Raw genomic sequence first — 18359 nt, forward strand, 5'->3', positions numbered from 1 at the left:
CACAAGCGGGCACTTGTCAACCATGCGGACAACACCTCTCAGGGGCCGAGCTGCAGCCACCAGGCAGTAACAGTTCCATACGCTTCGGGGAAAGTGGGGCGTGGATACGCTCCGCTGGCGGCGACGTACAGATCAGCCTGCCGGCGGGTCATCACTACTCATCACACCACATGGCCCTGCCCCCAAGAGCTGTGCCAGGACCCACAGCGTCTCCGAGAGTGGGCAGGCTTTTCCTACTGGTCTTTTTTACCACTCAGAGGGCTCACCGGGGTCAGAGAAATCTGAGACTTCAAAGTGGAAGGGAGCGGGCATTAGTGACATGGCTGACGGAGCGCGGGGCAGCCTAAGAGACAGCCTGGAGACGAGCAGCAGCAGGAAGTCGCCGGCGTTGGCAGGCTGCAGGGACCGAGGGCCACATGGGGTCACTGCACACAGAGGCCACAGGCCCGGGCAGGAGCTGAGGCCGCTGGGCCCATCCGGCAGGAGTGCGGCCCAGGATGCAGCTGCGGGGAGCACCCCGGAGCGGCTCCCTCCTCCCGCCCACTCCAGATGCCTTCTGGGGCCTCGCCTGGGGCCCCAGCACAGCCCGCAGACAGACAGAGAAGCCGCCCGGGGGCTCAGCCTCCTGTGAGCCAGCACAGGCGGGCGAGGGGCGAGGGGCGAGGGGCGAGGGGCAAGCGCCGGGCAGTGTCAGCGTCAGCAGGAACCGACAGGGACAGGGGTCACGGGGACACAGACGCTCCTCTGAGCAGGAACTGAATCTCCACGGCGATGACTGGCCTTTCCAGCCCCCTTTCCTACCACTTTCTTAGGGCGCTGGGCCAAAAGAGTGAGGCTTCTTTTTCAGACCCCCTGCCCCACCCCATGAACCAATCATTTTACGTTTCTCTCCTGTGCCTACTCACAGCCCCTCCGGTCTGGAGAGGAGTCTTTTTCTACCAAAATCCTACACGCTCATATACAAACCTATTTATTTTCCAAGACTCACATTTGCTGCACGATATGTATCTACCAGGCCCTGGCTACACACCAAAGGTATGAAGACTAGTAAAGTGGTCTGCGCAGAATGCCATCCACGGGAGGCAGAACCGCTCACTCTCCGTACGCCCCGAGCGGCCGGGAGCCTCTGTCTCCTGACAGCACGAGGGCAGAACCTGCAGCACCCCCACTCCACTCTCCCTTCATCCACAGGCAGCAGAGTCCCCAGGTGTCATACTGGCCACGGCACCAGAAACAGAAGTCGTGATCCCTAGCGAGCTGAGGACCTGAGTTCTGAGGACATAAAGAGACTGAAGGGGTGGTTCATGCACTTTTCAGGAAGCACCCAGAAAAGGCAGGTGTGCCCTCTCCTCGCCCCCCGAGGGCCTGGGCTGCAGCGGCCCCCCGCACCCAGGAACCGAGGCCACGGGGCAGGACCACAGGCCGGGGGAGCCTGGTCACGTCAGCAAGAGCATTGACCAGAACCCGACCACCTGCTGCTGGATTCCAGCGTGATGGTGACTGAAGCTGTGTTTGTGGGCCAGCTTTTTCTGTGAAAGGCCAGACTGTAAATATTTGGGCTTTGAGGGCCAGATGGCCTCTGTCACACCTACCCAGCACTGCTGTTCTAGGAGGAGGGCAGCCATGGACAATCGGTACGTGAAGGAGCGTTCACTGCATCCCAATAAGACCTCAAGGACACTGACGTCTAAACTTCATACAGTTTTCACATCACAAAATATTAGCCCCTTTTTGATATTTTCCAACCATTTAAAAATATGAAAACGGTGCTTGGCTCATGAGCTGTACAAAGGGTAGTCAGATGTGGCCCCAAGGCCACAGTCTGCTGACCCCCGGTCTAAACCAACATATTTTGAACTCTTCAAATTGAACCTATACCTAACTGATACACCCCCGGCAGCTGGGCTGCCAGCAAATGCTCAGAGGATGAAACAGAAAGTGAAACCCACCGCCCAGAAATAAATAGGGGCACTTGCTGGGACACAGGGATGAGACGGCTCGCCCTGACAGGACGCCTGGGTGAAGGGGGCTGAAAGACGGCTCTGCAGTCGGCTCCTGAAGAAAAGGTACCAGCCAAGGTAAAAGTGGAGTGGCAAGGGCGGGTGGGAGCTGAGGGAAGTGTGGGCAGAGAGAGCAGTGTGTACAGACGCCAAGGAGCGGGGCGGACCTGAGGTGGCTCCCGGGGGCACACTGCCTGTGCAAAGGGCGTGCTTCCTGCGGGGAGGGCAAGCCCCGGGGGAGCTGGACTCCGCTTAGAGCAGGGAGCAGTGAGCAAAGGATTCCCAGGGAAGCGGTGACGGGACCACATTTGCAATCCTAAACCAACTCCTTCTAAAGCAGTCTGGACAGACGGGAGGTGGGCCTGATGGGAGGCAGGGAAACGCCACCATCCCCAGGACATGGGCCCCGGCTTCCGGCCTGGAAGGAGCTGCTCTGCTCTGCACTCCCCAAGCCTCTGTGAGAGCGGCATTTCCCACCAGACGATCACTGAAAGCAAGGTCCGCTACCCATCTTCGTGCCTGTCTCTTGAACAACATGGTTCATGAGAACAGAAACGATACTGAATTTATCTCTGCACGGCCCCAGTACATCTGGCCTAAGAAACTGCTCATAAATCACTGCTTTTGAACAACGCATCTGATTCTCACTGATCTGGAAGCATACCAGAAACCTAGCCCAAATGAAAGCCCCTGGTTCTAGATGATGGATTCTAGTCTGTGATTGTACGGATAACACCGGTCATGCCGCAGGTGGCCATGGTGGTGGGGGGGGGTGGGTGGGTGGGTGCCAGGGGGGGCGGCGTGGCTGTCCCAGCAGCCCTCCCGGGCCTGAGGGGCCCCCGGGCAGCAGCCCCGGTGGGCCAGACCCTCACCGGCATGGGGATCTTGGAGAGCTCTTTGCCAATGCAGTTCTTCATGATGCTCCACAGGTTCAGGCTGTAGTTCGGCTTGTATGGTATCCGCGTCCGCTTCTCCTTTTTGGTCTCCTCCAGCTGGTGCTTGTACTAGCACAAACACAAAGCCATTCAGGGACCCGCAAAGAACAGACAATTCAGTATTCCTAAGCCTCCCTTCCCCCAGGCTAAAAAAAAAAAAAGAATCGGAATCTCCTGTTCCACTTTAGTACTTTACAAGCACATCCCTGGAACACACTCGGTCCGCCCCTGCTGATCACCCCAGGTGAGTGTTACCTGCTCATCAAGGCTGATGTCGCTGCTGGCTCCACTGATGTTGCTGCCGGTGCGTCTACACAGGTGGGAAATGGATGAGGATGAGACTAACGAGCAGAACTAGACAGCAGTCCTCGCCACATCTTTACAAAGCAGAACGCTAAGGATACTGCACCAACTTATTCACGAGTGACCGAGAGCCGCCACTGAGAAGAGCGCGTAGGAATAAACGTCTCTGGAGAAGCTGTTCATGTAAAGACAGACACTCTCCCAGGCACTTAGGGCAGAGTCCAGGCCTTGGGAACAACTAGGATGTTCCCACGGAAACATTTCCAGCCTTTTGATGGCCGGGCAGGGGGGAGGGCAGTCAAGCCTAACTCACTTGTGGCCCAAGTTCTCGGGCACGGTGATGATCTCAGGGGCGTCAAAAAACTCGTTCTCGTCATCCTCATCACTCAGGTCGCCTTTGCCGGAGCAGCACTGATCTGCCAGGAGAGGACAAGCCTCGTTTGTTCACTTTGCTACATTTGTCAAACCCGGCAAGGCAGGCCTTCCAAACAAACCACACACAGGAACAGGCAGAAAGCAGCAGGAGAGGCAGGAGACACGGAGGGCTGAATTCCACCTTGGGTGAGGCACCGGCCGCCGCGCAAGCCCCCCAGCGGGCCCCCGGGCCCCCCACCTTTGCCGGCGCCGGCGCCGGGCGCGCCCGCAGGCAGCACAGTGGCGCCCCGGAAGGCCCGCTCCAGGTGGTTGTGCTGCTTCGCCAGCTGCTCCAGGGTCTCCTCCAGGCGGATGCGCTGGTCCCTCTCGTACTGCAGGGACTTCTGCCACTTCTTACTGTGGGTCTGGGCCAGCACGAGGAAGTCTCTGCAGGCCTGTATGGAGACAGAGTGGACGGGGGTCCCCTCACCTTGACCGCTCAGAGTCCCCCCAGGCCTCCGAAAGCCCACCGAGTAATCTCACTCCGCGGACCCGAGCCAGCGAAGTACAGTGAAAGGCCTTCGCTGTCACGGCACAGCGTCAGGGACAGCCAGCTCCGTGACACAACCAAGGTCAACCCCAGAAAAACAGACAGAGAACCCCGAGTGCGGTTGTCACAGTTAGTATTTTCCTGGTCATGAGGACCACACGGAAGCCAGCTAAGCAGCAAACCTAGACCAAGGTTTGTGGCAGCCACGGGGGCTGCTGACCGGGAGGGGAGAGAAAGCCTGGGGCGCCGTGTGTGGCTTCTGACCCATTCCCGACCACACTCAAGCTGCCAACAGCGGAGGAACGCAACGCTGACGGCGGCCGAGTCTGCACCGTGTCAGACCAGACACCGGAAACATCCTTGGCTTCTATCTCGGTCACTAAGAGAACGACCGACCTCAAAAGCCAACGCCTATCTGAGGGGTCAGAGAAGAGACAGAACACAAACCTGACCTGCTCAGTCCCGCCCCAGGCTCCACGTGGGTCAGACCCAGGCCTGACCGCTGGCTGTGGACACACAGGGCCCCGCCCCCGCCACGGAGCCCCCCAGAGCGGCGCACCCTTCTCAGACACGCAGATTTCCGCCGGTGCTGTTCCCTTGGCCCAGAATGCCCTCCACCCGCTTCCTCTACTTGGCCAAGAGCTCCTCATTCTTTGAGATCTGTGGCAAATGTTACTTCTCTGGGACATCCCCCACCCCCACCCCCAAAGGAGCCAGGCTCTCCTCTGCACATATTTCTCTTTCTCAGCATCCACAGCAGGATCGCGACTTTCTCTCCAGATGGATCATGAGTGACTTGAAGATACCATTTACAGCTTATTCACATACTTATCTCCAGCTCCTAACTTGGCTGCTTTGTACACAGCGGAAGTCTATAAAGTTTACTTAATAAATAAATGGAGGAAGAAAGCAATGGAAGCTTAAAAGTCCAGACAATGTTAAAGAGAAACTAAAAGGTAAATAGAGTATCTGCTCCCATGGTTTCAACCCTGACCTATGGACTACAGCCTGTGGAGTCAGGAATTCCAGCTCTGTGCTCGGGGAGCCGCAGATCAGACTACCCAACTGCCTATCCAACAGCTCAAAGTAACCTCAAACTCAGCGTCCCCCTGCCCAACTCGCCACGCTCCCTTTCCACTCACATCTCCACCCAAGGACAGTGGCAGGCCCTCCACCTGCCTGAGCGGAGAAGGAAGGCACTTCCTGGATTCTGAGCCTTCCTCCCTCCCCACGTCCAACAATCAGAACCTATGGACTGTTCTTTGACATTGTTGCCATCTTTACACTTCTTTCCAAACTCTGTACTCCAGGCGGCACAGACAGCATACCCTGGGTCATCACAGCTCCATCCCACTGTCTAGCTGGACTTTTAGCAAGTTATTGAACCGAGAGGCTCCTCACCGTCCTCATCTGTGAAACAAGCATGACAACTGCAGCGCTCTCACAGCGTTGCTAACGGAACAGGTAAAGCTCTCAGAAAGACCCGGCTCCGAGTCATCACTCAACAACGTGTCTGCAACTACAGTTAGGCCTGCACCAAAGTCAGTCTTGTCCCCTCCTAACCGACTCCCCCCAAGCCCAAGTAGGATCTGCATGCACAGCATGCCTGGCACCTGAGCGCCTCTCCAGCCTTCTCTCAGCTCCTTCCTCCACCAGAGCGGCTCCCAGATCCTGCGGGGCAGAGATGCGCCCCGCCCCCCCAACCACACCTGGACAGGCTCCTGCCCCACATCCCCTGAGACCAGCAAGAGGCGACAACATGCCAGGAACTGTGCCCATCTCTCCACGCCCATGAGCTCATGAAAGCCTTTCCACACCCCAAGAGCAGGACCATCGCCACTTACAGAAAGGGAACTGGGGTCACAGAGGAAGGAGCCCCCCAGGCTACAGAGACGGTTAACTGGGGTCACTGGACTCCACGGCCCCGAACCAGGGGCGCCTTTGTTTTCACAGGAAGACCCTCTCAGGTCTTCCAGAGTCTAGTTGAGGTGTTACCTTCTGAAATCCTCCCAGTCTGAGCTGGGCCCCAAAGGGTTACAGCGCAGCAGCCTGTGCCCATGTCTCTTGGGGCGCCAAGCACACTCCATAATTGTCTGTTCACCTCTCGGCCCCTAATCGGAGAGCAATCTCCCCGAGGGCAGGCACCACGGCCACATCCCTTAGTGCTGTGCGCAGAACACAGAAGGCGCTCACTCTGTGTGCGCTGAATTAGTGAGTGCATACACTAACACAGTCTCCAATTCACTCGCCTGCTTAGCGACTGGCTCTGGTAGCAAGGAAAGCTGTATCCTAGGCGAGCAGGCAGCCGAGTGAAACTTACGCACTCCTTTGCGTTGACACTGCCTGTTTTGAGATGTGATGTGCTACACAGCACTTTTCAGGCCTTGCCATTATCCCCGAGGAAACAACACATGGGTAAAAAAATGCCTTTCCAACAATAACTGGCTACAAAAGGGGCAGAGGCCGTGCACGCTGGAGAAGAGCGTGAGAGAGGACACAAGCTCCGGACGCCGAGAGCTCGGGAACAAAGACAAGCATGTCTTCAAGGGAAAGGTCCAAAATAAAGTTTCAGTTTTGTGAGACATTTTTAAAGCAAGAGGTGTTTTATGCAGCAAATATCTATCATAGTAGGAAAAAAAACTGTCATGGGAGCAGACTTGGATAAAAGGTAACAGACGATTGTTTCCCGAGCTGTTCTATTTCATGCATGTATTTATGTACTATTGATTAAATGACCTGTATGATTTATGAGTTTTCCTGATCAGAGGAGGACGAGAAAAACAGGCACCAAGAAGTGGAAGAGTCTGGAAAGAGCACAGGACCAGGCGTCAGAGACACAGGCGCCCGTGCCGGGGTGCAGAACGCGGGCTGATGCTGCTGAGACTGATCTGCCCCCAACCCTTCAGTGGACAGAGTAACTTCTCTCCCCAACTCTGTGTGAGTTGGAGCACGGAAGAGTGCTCGGTGCCTCAGAACAGGGCACAAAAATAAAGTCACCACAACTTTCTATTCAGGGGTTTTAAATGCAGGAAAGTAAAATTTCGCTTGGTCAAAGGAAAAGACTTTTGATCTCTGAGAGCTGCACAAACTAAACCAGTTCTAAACAGAAGCCTCGTTGTCACTTCTTCAATAAGGGGCAAAATCTGACCCTACTGAAGGTAGTGTGAAAGTTGCTTAATTGTGTCCAGGTCTTTCTGACTGCATGGACTGAGTCCATGGAGTTCCCCAGGCCAGAACACTGGAGTGGGCTGCCACGCCCTCCTCCAGATCTTTCAAACCCAGGGATCGAACCCACGTCTCCCGCATTGCAAGCAGATTCTTTACCAGCTGAGCCACAAGGGAAGCCCAAGAACACTGGAGTGGGAAGCCTTTCCCTTCTCCAGGGGATCTTCCCCAGCCAGGAATCAACCCGGGGTCTCCTACAACTGCAGGCGGATCCTTTACCAACCAAGCTATCGGGAAGCGTTACGTTCCTGCCATTTAATTAGACAGGAAAACAAAGCACCACCTATGTAAGCCCTTTCTCACAGAGCTGACTTCTCACGGGCCTTGAGAACCATGCTCCTTGTGCCCCTACCTGGAAGGTGACTAAAATCACCTGCCGGGTGCGGACAGGTCTCCAGCAGGGAAACGCGGCAGTTTACAAACCGCACTCACTCTGCACCCGGCCCACATCGCCAGTGCCAGTGCACTTTGGGCTTACTGGGAGCCCTGCCCTCCAGGCGGCTGACGGGCCCCTCAGACCCACGAGCCGCAGGGGGCAGAAGCACTGGCCCCTTCTTTCGAAAAGCAAAGTGCTCAAGGTTGAGTGTGTCGTCTTATCACCCAGAAGTGTGTTCAAGTGTTAGCCGCTCAGTCGTGTCTGACAATTTGCAATCCCATGGGCTGTAGCCTGCCAGGCTCCTCTGTCCGTGGGATTCTCCAGGCAAGAATACTGGAGTGGGCTGCCATTTCCTTCTCCAGGGATCTTCCCGACCCAGGGGTCAAACCCGCGTCTCCTGCACTGCAGGCGTTCTTTACCGTCTGAGCACCAGGGAAGCTCCATCACCCAGAGCTCTCTCAAAGACCAAAGGGGAGACTCACCCAACTCCAAGGCTTTCAGTACTACTTGACCCGGCCCCCCACTTACCACTGCAGGCCAGCACGCACTAGCAAAGCAGGGGTCAGACTCCAACGGAAATCTCAAAGAACTAAAAGGTGGAAAGGACCCATGAAGATCTTTCAGTCCCAACAGACAGTTAAGAAAAATAGATAAGGAGGGAGGGAGGGAGGCAGGAAGAGACAGAAAGAATGAAAGAAAAAGAGAGAGAAAAAAAGAGTTGCAACCCCGAAGGTGAAGGACTCAGCATCGCCATCAGAGGCCCTGCTGGGGCAGAAGCCGGGCTGGGCAGCACCCTCCTGATCACTCGAGCAGGGCGTGGAGGGTCATTCTTTTCCTGCACCCTATTCAGTTTCACGCAACAGACACTGCAACTCAAATCCCTTGAACAGGGACGCAGGACCTATGGTCTAAGCTTTGCCAGTCACAGCCTTTCCCATCCGGCGGGAGGGGCGTGGCCCTTTTCCAGCACGCGGGGGAGCGGCCTTTCCCGCGGGCGCTCACGTTGATCATGGCGTTGGACGTGATCCTGAAGAGCGTGGCGCGCTCGTTGACCTGCTTGATCTTCTCGCTGCTCTCGGCCGGCAGCCGCAGGGCCTCCAGCTCGCTGAGCGAGCGCTGCAGCGCCGTGCCGTGCTTGGCGATCAGGTCGTTGCAGGTGCTGAGGTCCTCCACCTTGCTGGACAGGGTCCGCAGGGTGTTCTGCAGCTCCGTCTTGTCGGTCTGGGAGACGGACTCTTCGTCTCCTGACTCATCTGTGGGGCGAGAAGGGGAGCGGTAGAACTCCGGGCCCAGGGCCGAGAGCCGGAACCCTCCCGCTACGCTGCGAGCGGACCCGCGCCCTCAGCCTGCGCAGTGACTGGCCGGGTTCGCCGCCGCCAGGCAATCCCCCCACGCGGGTCCTCGGCCCGCGGCGGCAGGTGCCTGGGGCAGACCACCATGGGCGCTTCTCCTGCTACTGCTTTTCTCATTTTATTGAGACGTAATTGGCGTGTGATGCTGTTGTAAGTTTCAGGTGTACACCACGTACGTCTTGCATCTATCGGGAAATGATTAAAGTAACTAACTTCCGTCACCTCACACAGACACAAAAGGAAGGCTTTTCCCTGTGATGAGACTTTCAGGATTTGCTCTCTTGGCAACTTTCAAACACACCACACAGCAGAGCTCACCACAGCCACGTGCTGTCCACGACATCCCTAGTACTTACTTGCCTTCTAACTGGAGGCCGGCATCTTTGGGCCACCCTCATCCAATCCCCTCACAGCCCACTCAGGGTTCTTCCTAAAGGTGCAGAATCTCCGGTCCCACCCCGAGAAAAGCTTTGATCTCGCTGGTGTGAGCCAAGGTCCAGGAACCTGCATTTCGAATAAGCTGTCTGGGTAAGTCTGATGCACACTAAAGTCTGTGAACAGGTGACCAAGAGGTTAAGGTGGAGAAACTAAATGGCTCTTACGGTTGGGAATGAATTATTGAGCCTTTAACCCTAGCGTGAGGGTCCCAAAACAGTCAATCTGACTATGAGTGCCAATCCACAATCATCTGTTGGGTGGTCAGCAGGCCCCTGTATGTCCTGCAGCCCAGCCCTCTGTAAACCACTCTCACATCATCAAAAGACACATAATTCCTCTTTCCTATGAGAGAACTCAGGAACTTCACAATGAATTCATCTGACACTGAAGTCACCGCTGCACTGGAAGCCATGCAAGGCCTTCTGTTAAACGCCTCCTAAATAACAAGGCACGGAGGGGCTGTGCCTGCCTCTCGCTGGCAGTTTTGTCCTTAACGATGTGTAACTGCAGAGTTCTTTTCTAGCCATGTCGCTTCCTTTGGGGGAGCTAAAATCAGCACTAAAATCGAAACAAAAGAAACAAGGAAAGACCTGCCCCATCTGTATCTGCCAGACAAAGGGGCAGGGCTGGAGTCAGAATGTAACCTGTGACCCGGAGGTTTATAAAGCAGGAAACTTTCCTCTCATTGCTTAAGAGACATTAAACACAGCATGGGGAACCACAAAAGATAAGAAGAACAAGAGATGAACAGAAGTCAGCAGGTGAGCACCGCGGTCAGCTCTAAGCGAACAAGCTCAGTATGATAAAACTACCATTTTCCTTTAAGAAAAATCAAAACATAAGCAGGCTATGCTCTTTAGTGAGACTATGGTAGCAAAATTAAGATTTTTCACAGAAAATATCACAAGTAATTTTTTCCCATGTATCTCAGGCATGAAACAGCTCTGGTCGCCGACCCAGGAGTCAGGCAGAGATGAGGGATGGCTGGAGCCCTTCTGCCCCTAGCGCCATGAGAGCAACCCCTCCATCAGGGATCTCTGCCCACTGCCAGGGGGTTCACACATCATGCTTTTGGCAGTCTATGGAGATTGCTGGTTTCAATTCAACTAAACAAACAGTTAAGTAAGAAGATGTCAGGAGAAAAGGAAACGGTAAGGACAGATCCAAAATGTGAGCTTATCAGTCTGGATCTTATTTATCAATAAAATCAATAAAACTGATTTATCAAATCATCCTTTCTCAAGATTTTAAGGCAGTCGGTGGGCATTAGAAGCCAAGAGGTAACTGCCATGCTTCTAAGACAAGAGTTTCCCAATCTCAACCGTTCTGACATCTGGGGCCAGCCGCCTCTGGCGGGGGCAGGCGGGGGGCTGTCCTGAACGCCGCTGGGAGCTCCAGCCCTGGCCTCTGCTCCCGTGTATCAGGAGCACCACCCCCCTCAGTAGCAACAAGACGTCTCCAGACATCACCAGACGTCCCCTGAGGAGTTAAACTGCCTAGCTGAAAGCCAGCCCTCCAGGAGAGATTCTGCCCGCCGGGCAGCCAGCAGACAGCTGGTAATTAGATGACAGTGGGGGCAAAGGAGGTCTGTGCGGCAGGGGCTCGCCCCACCTGACTCGGCCAGCATCTTCACCGCCTTGGCCTTGGCCAGCTCCAGGGCCGTGACCCAGCGCTGCCGCTCCACCTCCGAGCTCGCCTTCAGGTGGTAGGTCTGCGCGCCCCCATTGGAGATGATGAAATTGCAGGAGTCCTCCACCGTGATGTTGGCCGTGGCGAGGTTGATGGTGCCGCGGCACGTGTGCCTCATCTCCGCCTTCGACCTGCAAGAGCGCAGACAGCTGAGCGGGGGCTCACGCGCGCCTTCCCTCAGCACATCCTACTTCACAGACACAGACGCATGCGTGCCTTCCCTCGGCATACCCTACATCACAGCTCCCAGTCTTTCAAAAGTACCGCAGTCTTAGGAATCAGCAGGTTCCAATATTCTCCTCGCATGGCTCCCTCCAATTAAAAAGCAAATCAGCAGGGACTTCCCTTCTGAGCCTGTAAGTGTTCTGGGTCGGAGTTTACTGCTCCGCTCTTCCCCTCACCCTGAGCTTTGGAAAAACAGGCTTCACTGAAGGCGAACTACAGAGAGCATTAACCCAGCAATTTTAAGTGTACAATTTAGTGAGTTTGGACAAATATAAACAACTGTGCAACCACCTTCACAGTCAAGATGGAGAGCACTTCCATCCCCCCCCCAAGAGTCCCCTCAGGCCCCTTTACAGTCAGGAGTTACCTTTCATTTAGCAAGATACAATTATCAAAGGGTGCTTTATAAACTCATGCAACCAAATTCTGCATAATAATCTTATTCTCTAAGAGAAAGAGGGAGTTCTCTGGCAGGCCAACGGTTAAGACACTGTTCCCAGGGCAGGGAGCACGTGGTGTGGCAAAAAAAAAAAGAAGCTAAAAGAACAGCTCCATTTTATAAATATTGAACAATCCACTCCCCCAATCCACTATAACTCAGCCCCAGTGAGAACTGTCATAGCACTCTTAAAACCATCTTGCAGACGTGTAAGGCACACTTAGATGTTTAGAGTATCAAATACTGTGTGTGTGTGCTCAGCCTCTAAGTGGTGTCTGACTCTCTGCGACCACATGGACTGTAGCCCACCAGGCTCCTCTGTCCACGGTATGATCCCCCAGGTAAGAGTACTGGAGTGGGTTGCCATTCCCTTCTTCAGAGGATCGAACCCAACCCAGGGATAGAACCGTGTCTCCCACACTGGCAGGCAGATTCTTTACCACTGAGCCACCAGGGAAGCCATAAAATACAGCTTAAATGATATGAAAGAGGAGTCACTAGCTCTCTGTGGGAGTGAAGAAAGAATATTCATTAAAGGAGCACGGGGTGGTATAATCTTTCATGAATATATTCTTTCCTAAGGTCCACTGACCTCTATTGGTGGGAACTCCTAAGCCACCCTATTAATAGCTAGGAGAAATTCAGCAAATCTCTTCTCAGAGGACCGGGTGTAAAAATTTTCTCCATTGCTACTGACTGACAGTTCTATTAATAGGCTAACTTTTGAACCGTACAGCCCTGCTTGGTGATAACAAGCTACAAGAGACTTGGCATAGAACAGAGCCGCCAGCGCAGCCGAGTGTACAGGGCGACCTGCGCTCATTTCCCCGCCACCGGCGGACCTGCCCAGGGGACCTGCATGTTGAGACTGCAGTTTTCCCTGACCAACTTGGAACAGAAAGAGGTCAAAGTCCTTTGCCAGCTGCCAGCGTGCAAAGCAGGGCCGTCTCTCTTTCACAAGTGCCAAGTGGCCAAACACACCTGGCACATCCCAAATTCCTGCATGCCGGAAATGACGACATTCTCTCCATCTCTAGAAACCAAGATTGGGGTAGGTTTGAGAAAGCCTGTTTGCTGTGCTTAGGAAGATAGCTTGGCTATTGTTCGGTTTGTCACATGAAACTGGTTTTTCTTCCTCAGACGCACAGCCCAGAAGCATGGGATGGCCAGTGGGGAGGGCGGGGGTCTCAATAAACCAGGCCGTTTCCCACCTCCCGCACCTGCCAGGCTGTAAGGCGACTCCTGCTTTCTACTCCTCCTCCCCGCCCCCGCCCCACGCTTCAGTTACATTTTGAATAATGCAGGCTGAATTCCCGGCTCACCCTCACTTTCTACTCCAAAGGTGTGACTCGGACCTTCTGCCACATTCCTCACAACGCGCTGATCTTTTCCACAGGCTGCTTCCTAGGAATCTCCTCTGCTCAGGTCATGTCCATGAACTAAAAAAGTTTCCCGAATCATACAGTCTATAGTGCTTTTAAAAATACCAGAGGACTCTGGAAGTTTGGGCAGGCTTGACTCTGGAGCTCTTGGCTCAAGCAGATACACCTCTGCTTACAAATGATTAGTGCAGAAGTATTTCAAAAGAACTGCTTTTCAGGGTGCAAGAGAAGTTCTTCAGGCACCACAGTATTAGGTGGTGTTTTCTGATTAGTAAGTTCTTCCTGGAAAAGGCCAGCCAAAATAGTAGCTCCATCTCTAGAAGCTAGCCAAGAAAACTAATACTATGGGCTTGTCATGACCTGTCTGGGAGAGCTGGGATTCTACATATGGTTTTAAGTAACAGGACAGCTGTGTAACTTTGTATATAATGAAGAACAGGATAGGTAAAAAGGCGGCCTGCCAAAGCCTATTAGAACAGTTCATCAGAGGATGGGTTTAGGAAGCACTTGGTTAAAAAGAAACCGTATTTTGTCAAAGGCATATACAGGAGATGGTTTTGGAGGCGTGAAAAGCAGAAGGCAAGACGACTTGGCTAAATGAACCCTAAGAACATGGGGATCCAAAGAACCAGTTTGGAAGAATACCAACTGGTTGATAGAAAGTAGTTAAATGTGATTTTGAGGGTAGCGTGTAGACTTGATAATTCTGAACACTGTTCCTTGGTTGGTTTGTGGGTGGAACTGTCTTGGCTGGCAAGGACAGGCCCGGGGGCACATTTCCCAATACACAGTTTGCTATGTTTGGGAAGGCGTTCTAGCTGTGGTCAGACAGGTACCACTAGCTCTTGTAGGAGAGAAATTAAAAGTGGTTACAAGTACTTAAGAGATAACAACATACACGTTATTACTGTCCAACCAAGATCAATATTGACCAAGACAGGTACTGATTAAAGACTAAACTGGGCTGGAAAGTAGATCTTATTAAAAACTTGAGTCGGAGAAGGCAAGGGTGGGATGTTTCGAGAGAACAGCATCGAAACATGTATATTATCTATGGTGAAACAGATCACCAGCCCAGGTTGGATGCATGAGACAAGTGCTCGGGCCTGGTGCACTGGGAAGACCCAGAGGGATCGGGTAGAGAGGGAGGTGGGAGGAGGGACTGGGATGGGGAACACATGTAAATCCATGGCTGATTCATGTCAATGTATGGCAAAAACCACTACAATATTGTAAAGTAATTAGCCTCCAACTAATAAAAATAAATGAAAAAAAAAAAACTCGAATGAGGAAAAATGACCACACACTAAGGCTTTCAGCTGATACACAACTACTAAAAAATGGGAAATCAGTGTTAATACTGACTTATAAGCCAAGCTAGGATATGAATCAGTTAACATTAGAATGATGGTCAGTGTAACAGGAAAACATGAACTTGAGCAGGGGAAAACCTTTGGAACAAACAAAAACTTTAGATTTGTGATTTAACCTTAAACTGATTGTCCTGGACAAATAATTAAAAACGATTAAAACGAAAATTAATTCTGAATAATTCAAATGATGCACATAAACGTTCACAATTAATGTCACTTAAGCAGTGAGGATGCACTAAGGCATTTTCTACCATGTTAGAGACCAGGTAAAAATGTGCTCCTACTTCAACAACCTCCAACTCCCATCTTCAGTTCTCCTTCAAAATTCTTTAAGAGTCAAGACAATGAAATTGAGGGAAAAGAGATTCCTTCACCCAAACTGTCCCAGTGGCAAAGCGACTCCTGGCAGAAGGCAAGAAATATAGTCTTAACACTACTCTTTCGGGTCTCAAATAGAATGGTCTTGCCAAAAGCATGTTATGTTATGGCAAGACTGTGAGTCACCACAAACGTGTACTATACGTCCCAACACAAGCGCTGCTAAACAGGAGTCAAACAAAAGACATGGACTCTACTTTTGAGGAAACTTGAACCGAACTAACCGGCTGGCCCCCAGCAATCCTGGCTGGAACACTTAAGGATCTTCCTTGGGAGGGCGCGGGAGCAGACAAAACTACCAGAAACCTTGGAGGGCGCGTCTCCGTTGTGGGCTGTGCAAAGGCGAGAGTTGAGGCGAATCTTGAGGAGATAAGGACTGGGGACAGACCCCGAGGCCACCCTATGCGTGGCGTCCTTGTGCCTGAACGTGGAGGGAGCAACGGCGGGAACATCAAGGGCCGCTGATAACCCTGAATTCTGGAGCCGGGGCACAGACAACCAAGCCTCGGGACTCTTGACAGCAAGTTCCAGGGGAGCGGTGCCAGGGTTCTGCCCCCGTAAGCACCGACACCGGCGCCCTCCCTGCGGACTCCTCACTGCACCGAGGCGCTGCTGGGGTCACAACGCAAGAGGAGACGCGATGCTCCCGGAGCAACTGGCGGGGCCGGGGGCCGGGGGATGCCGAGGGCGGGGCACGCGGGCGGCGCCGTACGTCCCGGCGCGCCCACTCTCGCGAGGGTGGGCTTGTGTCGCGGGCGGCGGGGGGGACGCGCCCCGGAAGCAGTTACCTGTAGTAGCTGAGGAGCCCGTTGCTCAGCACGAACCACCGCCGCTGGTAGCCTTTGATGTAATTGGTCCATTTGAAGAGCCAGCCCTCGCGAGCCGAGCCCGAGCCCGAGCCCCCGGCGCCCGAGCCCCCCGCCGGCGGCGCGGGAGCCGGGCCCGCCGCCGCCACTGCCCCGGCCCCAGGGCTCGGGCCGCCCGCCGCCACCGTGGCCGCCGCGCCCGGTACAAGCCCGGAGCCCGGCCCGGAGTCTCCACGGCCGCCGGCGCCTCCACCTCCCACCCCGGGGGGACCGGCGCCGCCGCCGCCCGGGGCCGCCATGGTGGCCGGGCCCGGGCCCAGCGCTCCTCTGAGCTCCGTCGCCGCCATGAGCCGCCGCCGCCCGCTGATACACGACCGGAACCGCCTACGAGAGCCGCCGTCGCCGCCTGGAGGGCCCCACTCGGCGAGCGCCTCAGCCGCCGCCGCGCAGCGTCCCCGCCCCGCCAGGCCGGCCGCGGGGAGGAAGAAAGTCGATTGGTGCCGCCGAGTGTCACTTGCGGAGGGCCCCTAGGACATTGGCATTTCTCTGGGGCCTGTCATGCCGCAGCGCCCAGTGAGCGTCCGAGGAGGGACGCTTCCGCCAGGCCCTCCGCTGATTGGTGCAGTTGAAGGCCAATCAGACTCAGGTCAAGCTCATTGGCGCTTTCCCGAAGTCTCCGGCGCTCAGGGAGGACTCGAGAATACAGACCGCCCAGCCTGTGTGGCTGTCGATTGGCCAATATTTCTGCCACTCATTCAGTTTGTGCATTCGTCACCGCCACGTCACCTCCTCCCATCAGTCGTCTCCGCGGCCTTCTTCCGCACTGACGGATTGGTGGTTGATATCAGCTGCTCAACTTTACTACCATTCACTGAACGAGTTGAGGGAAAGGGGGCGGAGTCTACGCTTCACATCTTCACTCTCATTTATTATTGGTCGGAGTGGATGTTACAAGTCTGCGAAGAGCCGGGGCGGTGATTGGAGATGATTGGCTCCTGGAATTGTCTGTGAACGCTGGAGCGTGACACTTCTGGCCAATGAAAGAGACCAATTGAGAGGGGGCGGGGCAGGCCAGGGCAACCAATAAAACCCGGGAAGAGCAATTCGGGGGCGTGCCCGCCTGCTTCCGCCTTTGGGGAAGTTTGCGAGTGGCGAAAGACCGTCGGTTTCTCTAACGCGTGATTTGATGCTGTGTGTCAGTGTTGGAGTAGCTCTTTCTGAGTTAAGATCGTCAGTTTGTTGGGAAGAGTGTTTCTGCGTAGTCGGCCTTTGCCTGAGTTTTCCCCTGCGAGTTGGAGGCCCTACTTCCTGGGGACCCCAGAAATGGCTTCCCAGTGTCCTACAGAATCCACCATCCTAACTCCCTTTCATGGTTTGCTCATCATAGTACCACACACCTTATCTCTTGATTCTAGACTGTCATATGCTTCTCCTGATTTTTGTCCCACGAGTTGCTGACCTAGCTGTGAGCGTAAGTGGACTTGGGAGGACCTGACTTTATTTGTACTTGGACCCATGTCTCCAACAGTCCTAAAGGCCCTTGTTGGTTTTAGCATCATAAGCGCACGTGTGTGTGCTTAACTTTGCACGCAATATTTTAGATACACTGATTTTTTTCACATCTGTGAAAGTCACAACTTGAGTAACTCATTTAACGTTTAGATGTCGTGAACTATTGTTAACAAATGGAGCTTTTCGGGAACCTGGTATCTCTTATATTTTGCGAGTTTTGCTGGACAATAGCAATAGCTGCTGGATGGAAAACAAATCGCTTTTTCTTGGCAGTGTGCTTCATAGTATCAGGAAAATAAAAATATCCTTTTTTAGAAAACGTTTTTAAGAGAAGAGACATTTATTGAATTCTGGAGATAAAATGCACTTTGAAAATCTGCAGTTAGATGTAGGTTAGAGGATTGTTTTAACTCAACTAAAGTGAACCCCTTTATGCTTGAGTCATACCTTTAGTGGCCCTCTGACTGGGAAAGTTACTTAAGCATTCCCAGCCTCAGTTTTCACTTCTGTTAAAAAGGAATAAAACCTTATAGGGATATTGTTCTGATTAAATGCATAGATGAACATGTTTGATAAACTAAACAGCTAGAAAATGTAAGTTGTATTGCCGAATACATCCGTCTGTTTATTTGCCAACCACAAAGGAGAAACACATACTTTTACACTGAGGACAATCTGGCTGTCCCCACCTTAACCCAGTTAACCAACTGGGTTATCATTAACCCTGGGACAGCCAACATTTTTTATGAGGTCCCTTGTTTGCTGCTTTAAAAGATGCTTGTTCCTTGGAAGAAAAACTATGACCAACGTAGACAGCATATTAAAAAGCAGAGACATTACCATGCCAAAAAAGATCCATCTAGTCAAATCTATGGTTTTTCCAGTAGTCACGTATGGATGTGAGAGTTGGACAGTAAAGAAAGCTGAGCGCTGAAGAATCGATGCTTTTGAACTGTGGTGTTGGAGAAGACTCTTAAGGGTCCCTTCGACTGCAAAGAGATCCAACCAGTCCATCCTAAAGG

The 18359-nt window shown here is 53.4% G+C and overlaps 1 protein-coding gene across 2 annotated transcripts in view; it reads right to left on the bottom strand.

Annotated features, from left to right (window-relative positions):
- Positions 1 to 16474, bottom strand: part of OSBP (oxysterol binding protein) — a 32207-nt gene extending 15733 nt beyond the window's left edge. The window contains exons 1-7 of one of the 2 annotated variants that reach the window (XM_020900106.2): positions 15808 to 16474; positions 11145 to 11353; positions 8746 to 8996; positions 3852 to 4047; positions 3552 to 3654; positions 3191 to 3245; positions 2873 to 3004 (exon numbers count right to left, since the gene is read on the bottom strand). In XM_020900106.2, the coding sequence (XP_020755765.2) occupies positions 2873 to 3004; positions 3191 to 3245; positions 3552 to 3654; positions 3852 to 4047; positions 8746 to 8996; positions 11145 to 11353; positions 15808 to 16172 (1311 nt within the window). In that variant the 5' untranslated portion in view covers positions 16173 to 16474. Of the gene's footprint in view, positions 1 to 2872; positions 3005 to 3190; positions 3246 to 3551; positions 3655 to 3851; positions 4048 to 8745; positions 8997 to 11144; positions 11354 to 15243; positions 15661 to 15807 lie in introns of those variants that run through there. The other variant, XM_020900107.2, reaches the window with a different exon arrangement.
- Positions 16475 to 18359: the final 1885 nt, after the last annotated feature.

Source organism: Odocoileus virginianus, chromosome 10 (assembly GCF_023699985.2).
Source record: "Odocoileus virginianus isolate 20LAN1187 ecotype Illinois chromosome 10, Ovbor_1.2, whole genome shotgun sequence".
Classification (NCBI taxonomy): domain Eukaryota; kingdom Metazoa; phylum Chordata; class Mammalia; order Artiodactyla; family Cervidae; genus Odocoileus; species Odocoileus virginianus.